Source organism: Trachurus trachurus (assembly GCF_905171665.1).
Source record: "Trachurus trachurus genome assembly, chromosome: 11".
Lineage (NCBI taxonomy): Eukaryota > Metazoa > Chordata > Actinopteri > Carangiformes > Carangidae > Trachurus > Trachurus trachurus.
The window spans coordinates 14,605,212-14,628,640 of record NC_139904.1 but is presented as its reverse complement, the minus strand read 5'-3'; the positions used below and the strand labels follow the sequence as shown (position 1 = coordinate 14,628,640).

Sequence of the window (23,429 nt, the reverse complement as noted above, 5' to 3'; positions counted from 1 at the left end):
TTGGCTCTTACCTCTCAAGCTTCAGGGAGCATCTTTGTTCCCCTGACTCTTTCACACCTGTCCACCAGGTGCTGTTGGTATGTTTCCCTCCTCAACACACCTGGGGCTCATCCCTACAACTTGTGTAAACCGTCTTGGTTTAGGTAACGACTAACAATATTGCTGTGCAACGTTTTGTAAGAAAAAAAAAAAGACCTTGGCTTGTGACCGGCCGCTGATGTAACTGAATGATTGTAGGTGTTTTTGTGCGACTGGAGGTCCCAGCTATTATAATCAATAAATACTTGTAGTTAGAGAAGAATTAAGCATTACATTTCTTCAAGAATATGATAATACCAAGCAAGAAAACACTTTGTTACAATTACACTGTTCTGTCTCACTTGTGATGGATATCACAATTTGACTGGTAGCATGGTGTCTCTGCAAGCCAGACTTTGCACATACCCCTCACTAATGGTAAGAAGTTTCTATGTCCAGAGAAATGTAGTTTCCTGTTTATAATGAGCATTGCAACATCATGTTAGCCATAAGCCCTTTGTCATGAATCTGACACAATAGGCCACTTTTTTGTTGATGGCAATAGATTTCAAAACTGGCATAAAATAGAATAGAAAAGGGAAGAATGGTTGTATCTATGATTCTGTTGCTGTATCTGGTTTTGCCGCTGCGCTAAGCTGCCAGGGTGTTTTTGATTGATTTAACAGCAGTGTTGTTTTTGAAAGTTCCACTGTGTGTTGTTTTGGCAGCAGAAATGTTGTGCTTGAACAAGTCTTGTTTGAGGAAAGAGCTTGATTGTTCACGTCTCTGTTGGCTCCGTCAAGCCTTCTACAGAGACAGACATAAAGTAAAGGCACACGTTATTGCACACTTTGTTACAGCTATAAAATAGTGCAGTTTAATAGGACAAGGACCACAAAGTATCTGACCTTCAGCACTGACAAGTGTAACAATTTGTTAGCTGTTCTCAAAGTGTTGTTTAATATTGCTGCATTCTCTCTATTGCCCTTCCTCTAACTGTTATCACTCTGCCTCTTCCCTCCCTCTGACAGTTAACAATTATTTGTTGTGTGAAAGGTAGACCCTGCGTATAACACCATCCCTCCAGTCGTCCCCTCCCAGCAGTCGGCCCTGGTTTGTGTGAAAGGTGGAGGGTTTGTTGGAGACGCTTTGCTCCAGTTATTTGTTGCACTTTGATGACTTCAGTATTACTAATTATAGAGTTACCGCCAAGAAGGCAGACTCACAGTACATTGCCCTGGAAGTCTTACACTCACTGATATCTAAATGTTACCCAGTAGAGCTGCACCATCATTTAAATGTTCTTAATCATTTAGTATATACAGTACACTCTCTAGTACCTCAGTGCCATCTGGCCGAATTACACCATACAAATCCCATGATAATGTTTCAAAGAATGAACTGAATGTGAACTGAGATGCAACCAATTTTGAGTTGGACTGCAATGTATGTAAAGAATGCCAAGTGTGCTTGAAGAGAGTATACTACACTTAGAGAAATTGCAGAGTTAGCTTATGAAGGCATACTGGAGGGAGTAGAGAGTGCACACGCTATTGTGCCTATTAATTGTGCAGACGTCAGGCTCTCATGACCTAATTTCACTTCTGGTAATCTGGAGAATCACAGTTTAATCAAGGACGAATAGCTCAAATGTTTTGGCGTTCAGTGTCATTTGACAGGTGTCTCGAGCCATCAGAGTCGGTCGTGGTGGTTGCTGCTGCTTCTAAGTCAGTGAATTCATCCAGGCTTTTACCCCCCCGCCCCCTCCAACTCAACCCTAGTATTATAAAACATGATTTCCAAAACCAGAGTTGCTCATTTCTACACATTAGCAGCAACATTAGAATTATCGTGCAATATAACCTTTGCAAGTCCACAACTCAGTCTCCTCTTAATTCTGTTTTTGTTCTTTAGCAACTCCTAAGAGAAATATCTGGATGTGAAGGCACTGAATGCTCAGCTATGTCCACCTGCACTTTGATGCTAGGCTCTTAGAGCACACTGCTGCAGCCGGAGCTTTGCTATGCGAGCAGAGAGAGTGCCCACAATAAGTAAAAACGTGCTGAAAAACAAGATGAGCTAAGAGAAACCTGATAGACCTGATAAGTTTCTGTTACCTCATTGCTACAAACTATTAGCCTCACCTCTCATATAAAAGTGGTCATGTTATCTGCTGTAGATATAAATATATTGATTACTGCTGCTTTAAAGGTTAATTATCATGAGGAAGAAGCTGTTGCACCACTGTAGTTGCATGAATGAACTGTAATGCTGCAGACACAAATCCAGGCAGGTGACACGCCAGGTGGTCGAGGTCAACTACCTCACCTTTTCACTGTTTGATCAAAAACTGGTCAAGAATGGAAATTACAATTAAAATAATTCTCACTAGTTTCTGTGCTACTGCTGCTGTGTGTATGTGTGAGTGTGTGTTTTTTTCTGTTATGTTAAAACAAATGCATGTGCAAAATGTCTTGTCTTTTAATTCAGTGTTACTTGTCCTGAAGCTTGTCTCTTCAGCTCTCTCTCTGTTTTCTTTGTCTCCTGGGCTTCATGCTTTGCATGCAGAGGATGAGACACCGGGGGAGGTTAAGAGAGGAGCTGGAATGGAGTTCTGCTCCATTTACCACCCTGAAATATTCCTCTTAGAACGACACACTCTGTTTTCTCTCTCTCCTTACTCTCTGCACTGTTTCTCACTCTGCCTGTCCCCTCTCTTTCACTTCTCATCTCTGTGTGACATGTGGTCATTTCACTTCATTCCACGATGGCTTAGCAGTGCTTTAAAACATTGCTGCTGTCCTCCCATCCCATCCTGCTCAATTGCAGGCTGCATTGAGCTTCATAGGCCTTTACGGATCTTTTCCTGCTGGCTATAACTCTTTCCCCAGTCTCCAATCTCTATCTGCTGTGGGCAGAACCTTCAGCACCTCACTCTTATTACTTTACTATTTCACTCCTCTACCTGTGTGTCTGACACACTCGCCCATGAACCTCAGTATCCACACACCAACACCCTGCCCCCTCCAAACACACACACACACACGCGCGTGCATAGAGATATAACAATACAACCATACCAGTATTTTACTGTAGTTTATAGTACGGATTATTTCGGGTTGCATTTTTGTAATAACTTTTTAGCAACAGATCATCTTATTTTGTAATGCATAAGCACACAAACAGAGAAAAGTAGAACAAAATTGACAAGAATGAATGACTTTGCACTTGGATCTGTTCGAGGCATCGCAACAATGAATAAAACAAAATGCACATGATAGAAGCAGAGTGCTGTGATGAAGCTTTGATGGGCTTCTTTCCATATCTGTGAGCTCTGAGTCCTTTTTGTCTTGTTCTGTGGGGTGTGACTTCTTCATATACTGAAGAATGTAGATTTTGAATGTTTTTGGCGAAGCAGGTCCACATGGAAAATATGTATTGTTTAAACTTGCACTCTCTGCCTGTGCAGCACTTAATTCCTTATTATGCAGAGATTTTCTTGGCATCATCTCTTCTTCATTTATTCTGTCTCTGGCTCTGGGAGTCTAGCTGGTTCACTGAAGGACATGGCCGGCTTTCCATTGCAGGTTTTATTTTATATTAGGGTTAGCATGTTGTCACACAGAAGGTCTGATCTCTTACTGAGGTGTTTTCACCTTCTAGTGTCAATATAACCTTAACCCTCTTGTGAGCTCTGAGTTTCCTCAGAGATGTTTTTCTTTGCTTACTATTTTCACATTGAGAAAAAACAGACACACACACACACAAACACAGTGCACTCATCAATGCTCATGCCAGTACACACATCTTTTCTCAGAATAACATCAATCAGGAAATGAGTCGGTCGGTTGTTTATACATTTCACATTTGGAATAGAGATCCAGTGAGTGCATGCAATTATCTCTTTTAGGTCTATTGCCTGTCCTATGTTGGGTGTAGTAAGGGGTGCTGTGAGTCATTTTTACTCATGCACGTCTGGTCTCATATTTCCTCCCCATTAAGCCTCCGTTGCTCTCCTCTGTGTTGTGATAGAAGCTAATGACTCACTGGAGGTCTGCCTGGTGTTTATCAAATGTCTTGGTGCAGGGCTGGTGGTCCAGAGCCAGGTTGGCCTTTTCACATTATTACGAGAGCGTGAGATAAACAGCCGAAGCTAGGTGAGGAGACCATCATATAGAAAAAAGTAATAAATAAATAAATAAAGAGAGGTACCCCCACAATGGTACTATCTTGACTATATCACCCTGCTCTTTGCTCTGTGTAAAATGATACACTCAGAGGGAGAATGTGTTGAATTACCTCAGGCTACCATCCGTTGCCATGCACTGATAGGAAAGTATTAAGAGGCTGCATGTGTCAGAGATGTGCTGAACTCACACACATATTGTTAAAAAGTCTCCTCCTGAGTGTTTAGCTACAGGGTGAGGTGGTTGTTTTGACATGTGCGTCGTTTATGTGTGTGTGTGCTTGCTATAAGCCTGGTCAGCTTCTCAAATGACAGTGTTTCAGGAAGAGGGCTTGGATGGATGCCTCTTGATATTAGGACACAACTTGGCAACGATTTACAAACCCAATACTGTCCCTGTACTTCCAGCTGATTGGAGACTGACTCTGTCGTTTGAATTCAAGGCTGCTCTTTTGCATGTTTGCTATTGTGACTGTATGAAAATCAACAGTGCTTTTAACCGGCTTATTGATTTCCCATGTTGCACAACACATAATCGAATTAGTTATCACAATGTGGGAATGAGCAGCAGGAAACCATATGAGGACAAATTGAAACTCATTCTGCACTTGAGAACAGAACCACAAAAGAAGCTACCCACCCTCTTTTCCTTTCTGTGGTTTTTGCTGCTTTTCTTTTCACTTTTTTAGTAAAACTGCCAAAACCTGTGGTTTCCTTGTGGACCTCATAAACTGACATATTTACAGTTATTGATTTATCTGTTTCTTTGTTAGACTTAAATTTGACATCAATCTGTCTCAACATGGTTTCAGATTTAGCAAAATTAGATTTTGCCTCAATGAAAAACATATTTTTTATTATTTTTTTATTGCAGTTTGAATGAACGCCACAGCCTCATACAAACTTTTCTATTAGTAAAGAATACCACACAAGCAGCATGTGTGTATCAGTCTGTTGATAATCAAAGTGATTATCAAAATTCAGTCATGTTTTCAAAGAATATTGTTAACTCTAATCACATGATCTCCTTGGCATTAACCCAAACACAGTCTTAGATGTTTGATAGATGGTAGAGTCCGTGTTGCAACAGCATGTGCGCATCAACCACGTCATAGCTGGCCTGTTAAGACAGTTCAGCTTTCACTTTATCATGAACTAAATGCCCCAGGGAAGCTGGTTAGTCGAGCTACATCAGTGCGTCTGCATTAAACATGTAAGATGATCCTCTGCTGCTTGGGTATCTCCCAATAGAACCACTGCCAAAAGCAAAAGGGTATTTTTTTTCCCAGGAATACCAGCCCCTGCTGTTCCCCAACTCCACTTTCCTCCCTTCCTCCACTCTTCCAGCCCTCCTCTCCGCCACCCCTCCCCTGGCACCGCGCCAGTCCTCCCTTGAATTCCATGCATCTGGTCATTTCTGGGAAACACCCACGACAGGACTGTCCAACAGACCACAGGAAACAAAGCCTTTTGGTTTCCAGCAGCTTGAAGAAGTGTGGTCGTTGCCCTCGGGGAGGGGTCGGACAGGAGAGCGAGATTGCTGTGGACTTTCTAGGAATTCTGTTTGGATGGGAACATTGTGTATAGCTCTCAACTGATTTCGTGTTGACACAACAGCTCGGGTCTTTTTAAGCTTTATGTCTCTTATATTTTACTTAATATCTATTTCTCTCATTATTTCTTTCTTTTTAAACTCAAGCCATGAGTCCACCAGCCTTTCCAAGCTGACCCGCGGCGATCAGCACCGGGCAGAGCTCCGCAAACAACCCCTATAACTAGTCATGCTACGGTGCCCGTTTACTAGAAGAATAAACCTGTAGGGTGTGTTAGAGCAGTGGTTCTCAACCTTTTTGAGTCGTGACCCCCAATTTCACATGCACTGCTGTCCCCCCCCCTCCCGTCCCAACACACAAACACACACACGCCGGTGTGAACGCATGATGGATAAAGCGCAGCGCTGTCCGCGGTGTTTTTTTTTTTGCCTTTTTAGTTCTTGATCCCTGCACTGAAAAAAACAATTGGCTGCTGTAGTTTTGTCTCCATGGCCAATATTCCGACCTGGAGGTTTTCATCAGGGCAAAAGAACAAAACAAAGCGACGGAGTTTAAATAGATGCGGGTGGCGAGTTGATGCGGTGTCCACACACCCGGGCTGGTTTATGTGACATGCGGGGACCTGTCGGCGCAGGAGCGAGTGGAGCGTGGATGCAAGCCAATCTCCTTCAACCATGCACGGAAAAGGGGAATGACAAGAAAAGTTTTTCTAATTTATTAAGAAACAATGCTCAGGTCAGCAATGCATGCCAAGAAACATGTCGTTCATTCGCCCCCTCCAGCCACATCAACTGGGGTCGGGAGGGACCCCAAGGTTGAGAATGGCTGTGTTAGAGGACAATTCATCTGACCTAACTATGACACCTGAAACTGAAAACACAGCTTGACCAACACAACCTGACCACCCCTCTCCCTGTCTCTCTCTCTCTCTGTCTCTCTCTCACGGGCAGTGACACGCTCTGTCATTCATTCACGTGTCAGCACTGAGACAGCGGACAGCACGCTTGGTCACACATAGGCTAATAATAATAATAATAATAATAAATAATAATGTAGCCTATTAGACTACATTTGTAGCTATAGCACGTTATAGGCATACTTCAAGGTCTCGCCCCAGCCATAAACCAATCAGCTTGGGCATTTTTTTTAAATTGAACTTCAACTAAATAGGCTACTCGTCTGCCCAAATATTAATAAGAAATTGAACCTCCTCACTACTGCAAGTCAGCCCGCGGTTCATTGTTGCCATTGTTGCTGATCAGCTGATGGGGTGTTGTTAGGGCCGTTGCTACGGCGCTGTTCCACAGCGCAAAGCGCTGTACCGCTTTAGAATCATGCAATGTGAACACAAACGGCCCAGAAAAAAGAACGCAACAGTTGTATCGGTTTAGTTGCTGAATCGGAACAACTGCAGGTGTGAAAACGCCTAGGGTCGTCCTGTAAAAAAAGTCCTGTGAATGACTCACTCGTGCTCTCAATTTAGAACGTGAATCAACGAGCATCAGAGGAAGACCTCAGAACAGAGGAGCAGCAGATGGCCTTGGCTCTGACAAACCTGGCTACGGAAGTATTAGCGAAAATATTTCTCAGCGTAGGTTTTTTATATATTCAAAACAGCAGAGAGGCACCGTTTAAGCTTTATTGTGAGAAATCAGCTTGAAAATCACATCAGTTTTCAATCACTATTCAAAACACTGAATGAAATTTGTAGCTGTCCAGTACTTAGCGTGCTGTTTTGATTGGCTGTGTGGTGTTTTGAAACACTCAAAAAAACCTGAGTGCTTGGATGTAAATTACAGACTTGTGTTTGTTTAAAAGATGCAAAATTAGTCGAATTAGTCGTCCCAACCACGCAGCATTAACATTATGTTAAATGAGGTGTTGCATCATCTTATAATCCAAGAGAGAAACTCACTCATGCTTTCTTTTTCCATGCAATATCTGGCTGCATATCATTTATCTCTCGTGTGACGTCAGCTCCACTGATTCAGACCAGAGCACTCCCATCACCACCACTCCACAGGCTTCATGACCTTCCTCCACAGAGTACATTTATTTACATACAGAGAGTATTACTGATTTCCACTCATTTAATGTGCAATTGCCTTTATAAACTAACCTTTGCTAACTCGTGGGTAGAGGCTGAGAGTTCACGTCAGCCAGTTCTCCAGGTAGTTTCTAGTGTTGTCTGTAGGGCCACAGGTCAAGTTCTTTAGTTTCAAGAGTCAAGTCTCAAGTCCTGACTCTTAATTCTTAATGGCTGGACCAATGAATATTAATGGTTTAGCTGACCAGTGTCTGTGTAATGGTACTCTCCTGTGTTTCCATTCTGCGTCCACTAATTTGAATAAATATCCTAAAGATTTAGTGAGTTTGCAGTCATAAAGTAGCTGAATATTGAATGTATTTTATTCTCTCTATTATTTGATGAATCATTGTCTAAAATATCCCTTTCCCAGAGCCACAGGTAAAGTATTAAGATCACATGTATATATTTATTTGCCAATAATAGAAAATCTTGAGAATTTGAGAAACATATGAATTTTGGCTTGAAAAATTCCTGAAACGATTTATTGATGAATCCTTGCAGCTCTATTTTGGATGGAAAGAGAACTTAAAAAAATCAGTAATTAAAAACTCAGGGTGATAATGATTAACACAGCATTGTGCAAACACACTGTTTAAACATGCATTGCTTTTTTAATTACTTTGATGAACTCTTGTGCATAATTAGCAGCTCATTTGCCTTTTTTCTTTGTTTCTCCCTGTTTGTCCTCACGTTCTGTTGGGAGGAAAATTATTTCCAGCAGGAACTTTTGGCTTTGTTTGGACAAAGTCTGGGTGAAATTAAACACATTTACTCCTAAGTTTTAAGTCATTTTTAAAAGTTTGCATAATGTTTGTTGAAAATCCATATGTGCTGAGCCTTATCTGTGAGATGTAGTGGCTCGGTGGCACACTGTGGTATGAAGACATGAATCTTTCCTGCCTCAATGCCTCTTTCAGGTTCCATCTCCTCACTTTCTCTCTGCATCTCCTCTTCTGTGACTATCACCACTGGCCTTTGTCCATGTTACTGTCTTTGTTCTCTGCTTTCTGCCTTTCAGCAGATGCTGTGGGTTTTGTGTGTCTAGATTATCCTGAGGCTGTTAATCTGGCAACCCACAATAGATATCATCCTCATCTCTTTCCTCCAGATCAAAGTGGCCTGTCTGATAATTATATTTTCCTCTCTATGTCTGCACACGGCTGCCCTTTCCTTTTGTGCTTTGTTTTGGTCCCTTGGATTCTTCTGCTGGTATTGATCCAGTCTGTCCACATGCACTGGGCCTTTTCACACCCATAACTCTCATAAATAGTATCTGATATTTCCACTGCATGTTAGTTTGAAAAATAATGTGTTCTGCAATACTTTAAAAAAAAAGTCTCTCCCTCTTGATTGATTAATCAGTTAATTGAACGGTCACCACAGCACTCCCTGTCATATATATTTTGTCTCTGTGGTAAAGAATGTGTATTTTCCACAGCTCAGCTCACTTAAATTGAGTCTTGTTGTTGCGATATGTAATTAGGTCATTATTGTTTCAGGAGGAGACATCGGCCTCATGGGTTTCTGTGTAACGCTCTCAAGTGTAACAGATGAAATACAAAACTAAACTAATCAAAGTCATGGGTCTATTTTCAGATGTGGAAATTGCCAAAATATAATTGTTTTCAGTCCAGTAATTTCATGGTGTATTTTTTGGCTGCAGTTTCCTGCAGGACTCATAGCAGGTAATTTAAATGAAAGCCAAGCTGATTTACTAATTGAGTGAAAAATGAGGCTCCTGAACTCGTGGCCTCCGCTTCACTGAGATACCCTCGAGGATTTTTAGGTCAGTTCCTATCCATGCATGTGAGTGTGTGTGCCTGAGAGTGTGTTTGTCTCAGACTTTCAGAGCGTAGTGTTTTCTGGTCCCTGTGTTTGATCTTGTTTACAGAGGTATGAGTGTAGCTGCGGTTTGTTGAGAACAAGCAAACACTCACTGATGAGACATTGCTCTAATGTTTTTGGTCATGGTCATGGTCAATCAGAGGAAATTAGTACCGCCATTATCATCTTTTGATGTTTCACAGGAAGTGGTTTTCTCTTCACTCTCAGTTGATATTCAGACACTGTTGTTTACAATATAAGATGTATTTCCATTACGATTGTAGTGTTGTTATTGGTCCATACAAAACTGAAAACTGACTGTACATCCTCTTTGTTGATGCTGAAGTGAAAGACGAGTTTGAAGAGATCTAATTTCCCTTCACAGTACACTACACATAAAGAAAAAAAAAACGATTTACTGTGAATATACAAAGTCACGGCTTCTCAAAAGTTGCACAGTAAAAGTGGTTCATCCATCTGTACAGCTTTTCAGGTTAAATGAGTGCAGTTTGTTCGGGGTAAGTCTTTATTTGGGAACAGTGTGTTTCAGGTGGCAGCTCCATGTGCAGCCAGTAGGGGGAATCGATTGCTCACGCTGCCGCCATCCCCTTCTCGTCTCTACTCCTCTTCTCCTCTTCCCCTGCATTCTCCCAGGTTGTGGAAACACTGCAGCCCGCTGGTCTGTGTCTGGATCCCTCTCGCTCACAGAGCCGCTCAAGACCCTCCTACCGACTGGGCTAGGGGGAAGGAGGAGGCAGTCTGCTCTGCTCGCAGCCTCGGACGAGCCCCCTTTACCGCCCTGTCAGTGTGGAGGAGAAAGAGAGAGACAAGAGAGAGAGAGAGAGAGAGAGAGTGGCTGAGAGACTCAGTCATAGAGAAAGCGCACGCGAGAGAGAGAGAGAGCGCAACTGTGTGACAGAGGGAAAGAGAATGAGGCAAGCTGCTTAGAGGAGTGAGAGAGCCAAGGAAGAAATAAGGAACACATTTTACAAGAGCAGGAAGAGGGAGGATCGCAAACGAGGGACTCCTTCTTTACTGGGCACCTGGGACACAGTCACTGTTTTTTTTTTTCACTCGTCTTCTAGCTGGAACCCAGTGGATTGACTAACCAGCCGGTGGATTTTTTTTATTTTAATATACGCGTGTGCCACATCATTCAGAAACTAGGAGTAATTTCCCTGTGTGATCTGCGCTCCGGCTAGCTCGACCGCCACAGACTGAGATTGCTTTCTGTGCCCGTTGCTCGGCTCCCGCGTTGTGATTGTGCTCCGTGCACAAAGTGCATCTGTCGGCAACCGGTGCTGAGGATATCTCCCCTCTGTCAAACAGGACAGCACGCAGCCACCGTCGGATCAGACTACAGAGGAGAGAGAGAGAGACAGAGAGAGAGAGAGAGAGAGAGGGAGAGAGTGTGTGTGTATGTAAGAGAGGGAAAGAGAGAGAGCGAGAGAGGGGGGCAGCGAGAGAGAGTCAGATTCACAGTGTGTTTGAGAGAGAGGCAGATTAAAGCACAGGCGAAAGACTGGAGTGAAACAGCTTAAATAGAGAAGTGAACCTATACGTCCTCTCCCGTTTTCCTTGCCATCCCTTTCCTCCTCTCCTCCTCCTCCTCCTCCTCTCCCATTTTCCAACATTTACAGGACTGCCAGAGCTACTGCCACCTGCACCTCTTCACGTCTTCTCTTCTCCTCCTCTTCCTCTACCTCACCCTTATCACGCGTTACTATCCGATACCAGCTGCTGACAGACACACACTGCTCTTGGTTCTAGCACTTGTGGAAATATTTCCATTGATCCGGCAGCGAGAGACTGAGTGAGCATCTGCCCCCCGATACTGAGGCTCCGGACCGGTGAGGCGCCGTTTCACCAGGAGCTTCTCCATCAGAGCTTATAGACCTTCCTCCTCCTTCCTCCTCCTCCTCCCCGAGCAGCTGTCCCGCACGCAGACCCTGCCTTCTCCCTGGAGGACCGGCTAGCAACACGGTGGTGCGGACAGTGAAGACAGGAATCGCACAGCTCCTCTGCTGCCTCTTGTCCCATTGCTAGCTACTTGGCAGCTCCCACCCCCCGTGTCATCATTCCCTGCCTCAGTGCTAAGGATTCCAGCTACATGGGCAAGCGATTGGAGCAGCAGCCAATGTACCCTCAGTACACCTACTACTACCCCCACTATCTCCAGACCAAGGTACGCCGCTCCTCTGCTCTACTCGCATTCCTCAAGCCTACTCATTTACTCCTGCACTACTGCCCCCCCCCCCCCCCCCCCCCCCCCTCACCACCACCACTCCCTCCCCCACCTCTTCTCTTCCCATTGCATCCCTCCGTTCCTCCTCTCATCCCGAGTGGAGGTGGGAGTTGATGGATAGCTGGCCTTGGTTGTGATGGTTTCAGATGGCAGGGACCTCATTGGAGTTTAGATGTCTGTTTCAGCGTGTGTGTGTGTGTGTGCGCGTGTGCATGTCTGTGTGTGTGTGTGTGTGTGTGTCTGAGTGAAGGATCAGGGATCAAGGCTGCAGGCTCAGGGCTAAACTGTTAGTCCAACCCACCAGACCGTTACTGGGAGCTGTCCTGTAAAACCTCCATCCATTCCTCACCTGCAAACTGATGAGCTCTTGATGTGACACTCTGCAATCACATCAAGTGTAACATCTTAAACAACATGCAATAGCCGGGCTCGAAGCCTTTGTTTTTGAACGTTGAGTGACGGACAGCTCTCTTTGTGCTATCACACATTAAACAAATGACAGAATGAGGATCCAAATTTAATTTACTAATGAAGCATCTGCAAGCTGAATGTAGGCCGTTGTTGAAATGCTTCAGAGCCACTTTTCTAAAGACACACACACACACAAAAAAAACATTTCATTATAAAGTTGCTAATTCACTAAGCGCCACAAATGCCTTATTGTCTTAGCCTACAAAGAGGGGACAACAGGGCTACAAACCCTTCTTTTCTGTGGTGACGCTCAGCATGGTTCTGACACAGAGCAGGCATGAGGAAGGTTGCCCGTGTTTGCTCTAGCTGTAGTATGCATCAGTGCTGCTGGGATGAAAGCTCAGGCCTGTGCCCTGATGGCTGCCAGGACACTGGCTGGGCTCACTACCCAGACATCATCAAGGGATTAAAATGGAAGCCTTTTGGGGATTACTCTATTTGTTTTTCTACCACAATTTAAAAAATCCCTTATTACTTGCACAGTAGAATAAAGAGGGCTGAGAATCGAATTTCAATCATTTTTGAGTATCGACCCAAATGAAAAGTTGGCACTGAGTGATAGTACAGATGTCTGTCCCATTATTCAATAACACAATAGCTTGCTGACATATTATTTTTTAATCAGATATCTCTTGATCATGATTGGGAAACCTTTTTTTAACTGTAGTTTATATTTTATACGGGGCTTCAACTAAGTATTTATTTAACTCTGAATTTATTGTGTGAAAAGAAACATGTTGATGTACTCAGACAATAGGTATTGGAAAAAAAAGTTTTTGATATTTGTCTCAAAACTCAGCTGTTTTATTAAATGGAACATGGAGCATTCTTAAACAATAAAAGTTCAAATATGTCAAATTTCCCCTATTTATAACACAGAAATAAATTAGGGCAAATTTGTTTAAGCACTCAATTTATTAATAGAACTGATAAAGCAAAAATACCAGTGATGTTTTGATACTTCTCCATGTGGAGCTGTATTGTGAATCATTGCACCTCCAGCTGGGAGGACCTGCCTGCAGCCCCACCTGGCAGTCCACAAGCTCCCCCTGATTTATAGTTTAATACATTTGTGCTGCTGCCATATGGCTTCCCTCTCCCTCCCTCCCACCCCCCCTCCTCCACTCCTTCCATCATCCCCCTCTCCCCCTCCCCCTTCTCAAATCTCAGAGTTACTCATCTCGGGGGCCTCTCAATCAGGGTATGCCCCTCCATTCCGCGTCCAGCCTCCTCCCTTCCACTTTTCTTTTCCCCTCTTCCTCCCCTCCTCTCACTTTCCTCCTCCCCGGCTCGGCTTGCAACAGGGCCCCCCTGCCTCCTTCGCCTCTGCTGCAGTTCACTCCCAAGGTCAGCGTAGATCCGATCTTGCCACCGTCAGCGATTGATGTATCCTTGAGCGAGCTGCTAGGGTCCTGTGTCATGCAAACGAGACCCGCGATGGGGATGCGGGGAGGGGCAGGAAGTGCATACATTTCCGTTTATAAATCAGCAGCCAACATTCATATTCATTTTCATGGTTAGTTAGTGTAGCCTCTGGCCTCGTAGTCTGATATGATAGAGCAACAGACAGGGTCAGGAGGAGAAAGGGAGGCGTGGAGAGAGGCCAGAGTGTTGGACAATGTGGCCGAGAGGGCTGTGGAGAGCTATCTCACGCTCTCATTAATGAACATTGATGGCTCGATTACAGTGAGGGAGAAGGGCCTCGGCTGGCAGCTTCTCTTCACACTGTCGACAGAATCACATGGCAGTTGCTTTGGCCTTTGTTTTTTTTTGTTTTTTTTTGCACACATACCAGTGCTCAGATTCACACAGCAGTCTCAAATCACACAGGTATTTCTGTTCATCTTCATTGCTGCATTCTCGAAGTATAGCCTCATTCTCCCAAGAGACGTGGGCGGGCGGGGGGGGGGCATAAATATCTTGTAGGGATAGGGAGGGGGAGTGGGGTGTAACCCGTACCAAAGTATTGCCATTCTCCTTCTCTCGCCTCCATTTTATGACATATTTGAGATTCTATGCATAGAAAATTTATAGAGCATCTGTGCCTGGTTATAACCGAGGACTTTATTGTAAAGAAAGGAGCTAAACATTGTCATAATGGCACGGCAGAATAATTTGAGGCGCCTTCTGAATATGGGGTCCCTTTACCCCCCTGTGCATGTGCGTATTATATTCTAATTTAATGGAGTTCTCTGACGCTGCCCAGCGTGTGCTAGTCAGTCCAGATTAGAATGTGAAAGTCAGAGAATGAGATGAAACAATAACATTTGGCTTTCTATTGATTAGTGCAGTGGGGCGTAGCATGTGCTTCTCTTTAGCTGAATTATTGATTCCTGAAAGAGGATTTGTGTGTGCGCGTGTGTGTGTGTGTGTCTCTGTGCGTGCACGTCGGCGTGTCTGTGTGTATGGCTTTTATTTGAGCTTATGGCTGGGGGGAGCTGGCAGGATGCTGCTTTGATGAGAGGATCCTCTAAAGGCCCTATTTCTGTCTGTGCCCCAGCTGATCAATCCATGGAGTCATTTGCTGAAATTCGGCCTTTAGTCAGACTGTGTCTTTCCGTGCGAGTTTGATGTTCAGCACTGTTCACAGCCCGCTGTGCATTCAACTTTAATGATAGGTAATAGATGTGCATCGTAAATGAGAAAATTACAGTTAAATGCCTCAGTCCGACCCCAGTCTGGTCCCTCCCCTCACTCATGAGAACAGCTACAGCACATGGATCAATTATTGTTATTTTATGATCATGTGGAGAAAGGAATATGCATTTCAACTAAATGTGTGCACTAAGTGGCTCTTAGTTGCACGCTGTATCTCATTTTCTCTCAATGACAGGCATTTTCCGTTCTGGTTCATTATTACGTACATAAGTCTCAAAAGGAACTCTCAAATTACTGATAAGCTGCCCTGAACACCTGCAGTAAATTCAGTCTTCCTCGTGATATTTAGTTGGTTTTAGCGTCGCTGCGCTATGTGAACAGAAGGCACCCGACACTGCTTTTACCCTTGTGCTGTTACACCACAGAGAGGAAGGGTCATTACATGCCTAATGTCAGCAATCTCACACACGGGCAAACGGCACACAGACACACAAAGATGCACTCCAAAAGTATATGCACACACACACACACACACACTTGTGCTGTGGCTGTGATCTGGGAGCGGGCAGGCGTCTGTGTTACATTCAAGCTAGTACATACAGAACCCGAGAAGCCGAGAAGGGCAGATTGAGGTAGATTTAGCAGCGGCTAATGTCCCCGGCCTTAAGTAAACACCAGTCAATAGAGCCCTTTGAGAGGATCTGTGCTTGTATGTGCCCCCGCCATAGGCACCATTTATACTCCGTCTAATTCTTTATAAATGGAGGGAAAGACGGAGGGAACTGTGTGAGAGAGAAAGAAAAAGGGATGGATGTTACTGGCAGGGAGGGAGGGGCCAGTTAAAAGCAAGGAAAAGGGTTTGGTTACATTACACGGGGTGATCCATTGTGCTACAGAAATAACAACAGAGCCATCTAAATCCTCCTTTAATGCTTCGATAGGGGAGAGAGAGACACGGGGAAGACAACATGGGAGAGACAGATATACATAGACATGGAGAGTGAGCGAAATCAAAGGCAGAGCAAAAGGACTCGTTTGCAAAGTCTTTCATTATATCACTTATCAGTTGCGTAAAAGTCAGCTAGCAGCTTAGTCCCCTCTGTTTCCGCTGATGTGGATCTGCTTTGAAGAGTTTATCAAGGGCTTTTAGGACTGGAAAAACACACTTCTTATATTACATTTACTAAAGCCCCGGCCCCAGCCCTATTTTGAGTCCTGGACGATATGCTCTTATTAGCACTAAGACAGGGGTAGCATAACTCATTTCCCCTCTCGTAATTCTTGATACATGCCTCACGACTCACTGCCTGAAACAAAATACTGTCCTTGCCTTGCTGTAAATCGTAACCCATCATGCACTCTCTCTTAGCTAGCTCAAATTGACAGGCATTTAAGGAAGAGCTTTATCTTTTCTCTTTTCTTATGTTTTGCCAATCCTTCACCTCATATGATCATTAATCAGCTAATAGGTCTTGTTTTTATCTGACTGTGCCTACGGCTTTATCCAATCCCTTTTTATATAACTGTCAGTCAGTGAGGCAGACAACTCTATTTCTTCGCCATAGCTTGTGTGTACATGCACAACCACGTCGCACACGCACACACACACACTACGGTAGGGGGTACTCTTTAACCCCTCTCATCTATCAGCTGCCAGCCCAGCCCTGTCTGTACACCCATACTTTAAGGTTGTGTGTGCATTACTGTTTCCCGCAGCCTCTCATAAGCCACAGAGCAGAGTGCCGAGACCTGGCCCTCCGCATGCTGCCATCCACATCTCATTACAGCTGCTTTACCAGAGTGCTCTCTCAACAGTGATATCCATTTTGTTAGAAGAGCAAAGGAGAGATGTACAAAGGAGAGGGGAAATGAGATAGCAAGCTCTTTTTTTATTTTCTATAGGCTGTATCTCTTAAGATAGGAAGAGGAACTTAGTATGTACTAGCCATGGAGTACTGTACATAGGAGGTTATAAATGCAGCAGCAATGATGCGTGTGTGGTTATATTGCACGGCACGGTTTATGAGCACAGATGGCGCATGAGCCTGTGCGTTAAAATGTCTATGACAAGTCTATGAATAAGTTTGTATCATATGAAGTTACGAGTTGTGGACAAATGCTACGTGTATGCGTGAGACTTTGCTTAGTAAACGGTCCGGTGCCTAGAGCGAAGGTCTCAAAACCAGGTCACATTTTGCCTCTCCACTATAAGCCCGTCTCATATTGAAGTGTCCTTGAGCAAGACACCGAACTAAGTAGCTGCTCACTCACTGGAGGTCGCCGTGAAAAACAGCACTCGAGATAAATGGCTAAAATATAAAATGATGTGCTCGGTGGTCGAGCTCTTGCCCCAGGGAATCTGGTCCCTGAACTCTCCTTCCCCGACCATCTGGAGATAACAGGCGACTGTAGCCTGTGCTGCGGGAGCGAGGAACTCCTACCTGTGTGGTGAAATGACGCATATGGAAGGTGGTGGAGTGAGTAGGGCGACTTTTCTTCGACTGGAAAACATGAGTTCAGACACTGAACCCCCCCCCCCCCCAAAAAAAAAAAAAAAAAAAGAAAAAAAGAAAAAGAAATACACATATAAATAAATAAAATATCTGTGCATATTTGGTACAACTTCAAGTTATTTTTGAAGTGTGTTAAAATTATTTGTCCCAGGCTAGTGCTCTGCCTTTTGAGGAACTGAAATGAAACACTTTTTTATGTTTTCTTTATTTTTGAAGTATACTCCTACAGAGAGAAATAGGCATGCAGAGACAACATAAAGCGAGACAGGAAAGATGTCGCTTCAGATTTAGAGCCAGATGAAACGAGACACATGATGTGCCCTTCAAACCCACCAGCGCGGCAGGACTCTTCAAATACACCTGCTTTTTTTTTCCTCTTTCTTGTTTTTACTAGCATTTCTCTCTGTAACATATCTGCCTGGAGCCGTCTGCTCTGGCCCACTGTTTCACTCTTCGGTCTCTCCTGGCGTGGCGTTTTCACACTCTATTTTCTGACAACCCTTTTGCCTCTGAGGAAGGTGCAGTGCAGTCTCAGAATTTTGTCCCTTTTCATCTTTGACTGTTTATGTATCCCCCTCACTTTTGCTCAGATCAATCTTTCTTGTTCCTATTTTTTTTTTTGCCAAGCCCTCCTTCATCTTTAGACTCTCTTTCATGTTGACCCTCTTTGTAATTACTTGTTCCCATCCTCCGTTGCTTTTGCATGCCTTTTCTTTTATTTCCGGGAGACCCTGCTGTCTGCTGGGCATGGTGTCCTGCCATCTGTGCAGGAGTGGCTGGAGAAACGACTCCTGTGTAGACCTTTTTAATACAGCCCATATGAACATGCAGAGGAACATATGGGATGTAAAAAAAAAAAGGCAAACACACTTCAACTCACAGAACAGCTGCATTTGAAGATTATTGTATGTATGAGTTTGTACCAGGTCCAACAGTCTAAGACTTTTTTTGATGCTGTAATTGATGGCTCCATATGTAAATTTACTTATTTGCAGGCCAACATTATACCCAGCGTATTCAAACTGCAGGAATACACAAGAGTGAATATGTTTATTCAAGGATTATCAACTTTTGTTGAGAAGGAGATAAAGGGATTACAAACTTTGCTGAAATTCTGATGGCTTCTATTGCTGCTCAGTAGCCATTGAATTACACATTTGAAAAGACTGAATCCTTTCAGTGTGTGGTTCACTACTTTTGTCTGGACTTTTCTTCTATCTTCAGAGAAGCACTGTTCTACACAGTGCACACTCTTACCTGTATTGTATGTAAATTAAGTGTGCCAGGAAAGAAGATGGAGTCATGTGCTGGTGAAGTGTTGGGGAGAGAAAGGTACCTGCACGCCGTGCGAGTCAGACAGACAGTCAGGCAGCTTTTTGTTTTTCTTGTGTAACTGAAGCCCTTGGTGTCTGCTGCCCTACCTTTGGCATGCCAGTCCACGTGAAGGATGCTCAGGTTGCTGGTATAGCAACAGCAGCAGTGGAAAGGCAGGAGGGGGTGGAGGGGGGTGGTGGCTTGTCTTGCGTTCACTGACTCAGACTCAGCCGGGGTAATTGCTCCTGCATTTTTAACGAGTGGCTGCTGCGTACACTTTGAGGAGCAGCGCACCAGAGGATCCCCGCATGGCTCCTACTGCAGCCTTTTCACCCCACTAACTGAGGGCATCTGAGGGAGGCCAAAGCCTGATTTATATGTTCATACCTAATCAGACTGAAATGTCTCCATGTCGTTATGACTGGTGTTGTGAATTTAATATGTTAAGCATGCGAATCACTTGTATGTGTGAACTGCTGTTAAGACAATTTTCCCATGGTGACCCTGAGGCCAATCTCCAGAGGATAAACAAAGTCGCACACAGACTTTTGTCATTCTCATCTGGTTTCAGCTTATTATTGGGTTCAAGTCATGGTCTGTGGTCTGCTTCATAACCAGCCACATGTAATAGCAAAATGGGAGCGTATAATAGCAATGAGTTTAGAATCCATGAAGCTGTTTTCTTGGAGAGCCCTGCAGCTATTTGTACTCTCTTTTTTGCGCTTGAGAATAAAGTTCAGAGTAACAAACTGCAAAAACTTTCTGCATAGAGAGGACAGAAAGATGAACTTCCTAATTTTTCACAATGGTCTTGTAATTAATGACATCACACTCTGATAAAGACAATCGTTTAGCAGTGCACATCTCACTTGGAGGAATTTTCACTTCATTTCCATCGGGGCTACACAAGCTGATGATCTGGTATCTTCACCAAGATTTTCAGACTTGGAGACCGGTCCGGCCACAGACATGCAAATGGTAGAGTAGCCTTACCACTGTGATTACTGTAGGGGGCCCTGGTTGCCCCTCTGCTAAACACATACCCTGCTGCCCGCAACATTGCCTCCACACAGCTGCATTAGTAGTGGCAGGCTCAATGAAAATACCGTGTCACGCGTAGCTTGAAAAATGGCTCCGTAAAAAGCCAATTCTGCCATGAATGAGGATAAGCAAATAGGCATGAGCGCTTGAATAGCTGCCAGTCCTGTCAGATTCCCCCCTCTCACCCAGCCACAATGAGCTCCTATACAAATAAGGATACGTGCACCAATTTAGCACAGCAGATGAACCTTGCGAAGCCTTGTCGAGCAAGTGGGGGATTACCAAGAGCAAACATGCCTTTCTCCTGGCTTTATTTGAGTTAAATGACTCAAGCCACCCTCTTAGATTTTGCCTGAATGGTTTCTTTGGCAGAACCTTCCACTGCTCCAGCCGCTACTGGGGCCACAACCTGTGTGCATTAGTCAGCGTATGGAAAAACACTGAGTGGGACAGGTAGGCGGCATGAATTAGATTGCAAGGACACTGATGCAGGGAGCAAGCCGATCCGGCAGAGTCACAAACCAGGATAAATGGAAAGAAGAGGAGCGGAGAAAGCCCTCGGCGTGATAGAGTCCAATTGGAGGAGAGATTATTATTCTTCACCAGTAATTAGTAGCACATAAACAGCCAGTGGCAACAGAATTAAAAAGTGTCATTATGATATGTGGTCTCCATACAAGATGCCGGTTCTTTCCCTTTTCAATAGTTAATCATGTTGCCTCACAGACATCCCCTGTGCACGCACGGAGAGGGTAGTTCAGTTTGTAGCAGATGAATGCCGGGAAATGACAAACCTATTGCAGAGTTTGATGCAGAACACTCGTCTCCCGCTGTACAATCTGCACCAAGGCAAATGCAATCTCCCCTCTCTCCCCTTTTCCCCTAAATTATTAAGGTCACCCACATTTCAGGGAGAAACAGCAGGACAGAGTGTCTCTTGGAGAGGAAATGCATGCAGGAATCGATGCTTTTACATGTATTAAAGTGAGACAAATCTTACTTTGCCTCTGTATTAAAATATGCACAATATTGCCGGTACAAGTTTTGAATAAATGCAAATGTTAGCATTTGAGTAGTTCTGCAGTTGATGAATACTGATGTTTTCATTTTCCTGTATTTTTTTGTCCTTGGGCTCTTAATGAAAATGTTAGAAAACAGTGGCTTTGAAAAACAGTTAGTTACTAATTCCCTCTCTGCTTTCTCTCTCTCTCGTTAGCTGTCTTGGGTACCCAGTGGAAGACTTGTATCCATTATTTATCTCCAGCCCCCAAAAACAACAGCTGCATGCTTGTGTAACTACCATATGTTATGCTTCTTCCAACATATTGGGAGGAATCATGCTGTATAGAGAAATTTATATCAGCCCATAGAGATCTGTATCAAGCCCCGTGTAGACATGCTGCACTTAAATTATTTCCTAAATGCTTGTTTGTTCCATGATATCAATAAGAAAATGCAGTTGAAAGTTTCCCCACCAGTGGAAACTTAGACTACATCAGGCAATTAACCACAGTGGCACCTTGCAGAGTATTTTTGGATGCTCCAGCACCACTGGAACCGTCAGTGTGAGGGGAGGGAGGGTCACATTAGGATTCAGCCGATAAAGCAATAAACCCTTGTAGGAGCTGCAGTCGGCGCCATTCAGAGCAGATTCTGTGTCCTCAGCACTTTGGGTCTGCAATTAATCACTAAGCTGACATTACCCCGCCTTCCTGTGCACGTTGGATAAACACTCTGGCAATGGCGAGCCAACGTTCCCTGCCACAGGACCGGTGTAAACGTTCAGACGGCTCTTGACGCTCGCGCTCTCAGAAATGTTTAGGAATTCTCTGCCCCAGTTATGTGGACTTCCTGTAGAGTGCAGGATGATCCCTGATCTGTTTAGCTGTAGATAGCAGTCTAACAGCCATCCAGAGCTACAACAGGCCGCCCCTGCTCCATCATTCCCCCACCACTCAAGGGTTATAGAGGACGCTTGACGCTCTTGTGTGGTAGCGTTAACTAGCATGTAGCATCTTTTTAAACCCATCTAAGTGTGTTTTGTGTGTGTTTGGCATTGTACACTTCTCTGCTGGTTGACTGAGTGGCAGTTGCCACAGTGATTTGTGAAATGGGAAGCCTTTGAGCCTGTTGAGGCTTTATTAAGAGGATTGTTGGCGGTGTCTGCTTTATTGTAACCATAGTGATGGTTGCCAATAGTGTGTGCTTACCTGCTGCGTTGTTTGACAGCAGCCAAGGTTACAATAAGGTAATCTCCATAACGCTGAGGTCAGGTTGAGGTAATAGATTTCCATTCAACTCCAGGTCTGTAAACTTTGTTAGAGGATAATTTATCCCCTCTCTGTTTATACTTGTGTAAAATGTTTTTGTAATTCACGACAATACCATAATCTTGCGAGCTCAGTAGCTGCTACTTCATCCATAGCACTAAATTTTGTAAAAAAGTTTCTGAACAACCCCACACAACCCTAATGCTATTCTGTATCTATTAGCTGCTGCCTATTCTTATGAAGCGTGTTTTATCATTTAAATCATCTTGTATTTTTTTAAGTAATAGATATCACTAAAATTCAGCGAGTACGAGTTTCTTCTTTCTTTGCATATTCATAAAGCTGCTCATACACACCTGGGGCATGAGAGAGAAGGTTTGCATACTTTAAAACCCCCAACATACACACTGACCCACATTATCATGTGCATACATAACAGCCTGAGAGGAAATATGAGAGAGCAGGACGTTTATCGTTGAGGAAGGAGGCGGGGGCAGTTGTATGTGAGGAAGGGTGGGAACCCTGTTGAGTTCACTGAGTTTACTGGAGGGGACTGACACACAGCAACCCCCCCTCCTTGCAGTCTCCCTTTATCCCTCCTTCTCAACTATAGTTGATCTGAATAATTTATCTCATATAATTTATCTCCACCTCTATATCGCATTCACTCTTGTACACAAAAACACTTGCACACACACACGCACACACGGACAGACATGCAATTATCTCCTCCACACAAACACACACATACACACACACACATGCCTCAGGGGTTGGGTCCTGGGGCTGGTGTGGAGTGAGCAAGCTGGAATCTGCACAGAGGGAAACCTGATAGGCATTCCCTGTGCCAAACACATGAGGTCACCCTGACTGACTGGTCCTGCCTGCCAGCACGCCAGCCTCCATCCCTCTACTGCCGTCAGATTAAAACCTTGTATCGCCGAGAAATCGACCGCAGGACTAAAGAGATTACCTTATGGAGGCTCATGCATCCCTGGAACTACAGGAAGCCTTTCATGTACCCTTTAGGATAACAATGCTATAAATTGCCATGCAAAAGAATAATCCAGTTTATTACAATTCGTGCCTCATTTCCTATTGTTGATCGTTAAATTGTGGGAACATGGCAACATCCCTGAAAAGACACCAGACGAAACAAACCTCAAACAAACTCCAAGGTTAGCCAAACTTATTTGGAAGAGAAAACAAATGGAAAAATGATTTCAGGGATTTCAGAGAGTGTTTAGAGACTAACTTACAACTGATCTGCTGTGGTTTATCCGTCCACAGAGGGATAATCGCCTCCA

General features: G+C 44.1%; 1 protein-coding gene across 4 annotated transcripts in view; it reads left to right on the top strand.

Moving 5' to 3' along the window:
• LOC310993609 (RNA-binding motif, single-stranded-interacting protein 3) overlaps positions 1–23,429 on the top strand; it is a gene marked incomplete at both ends in the record, with an annotated part of 259,796 nt that overhangs the window by 65,609 nt on the left and 170,758 nt on the right. For 2 of the 4 annotated variants that reach the window (XM_083982010.1, XM_083982011.1), the window contains one exon: positions 10,491–11,855. The exons of the other annotated variants lie outside the window; for them this stretch is intronic. In XM_083982010.1, coding sequence (XP_083838136.1) covers positions 11,781–11,855 — 75 coding nt within the window. Of the gene's footprint in view, positions 1–10,490; positions 11,856–23,429 lie in introns of those variants that run through there. 4 annotated transcript variants of the gene reach the window in all.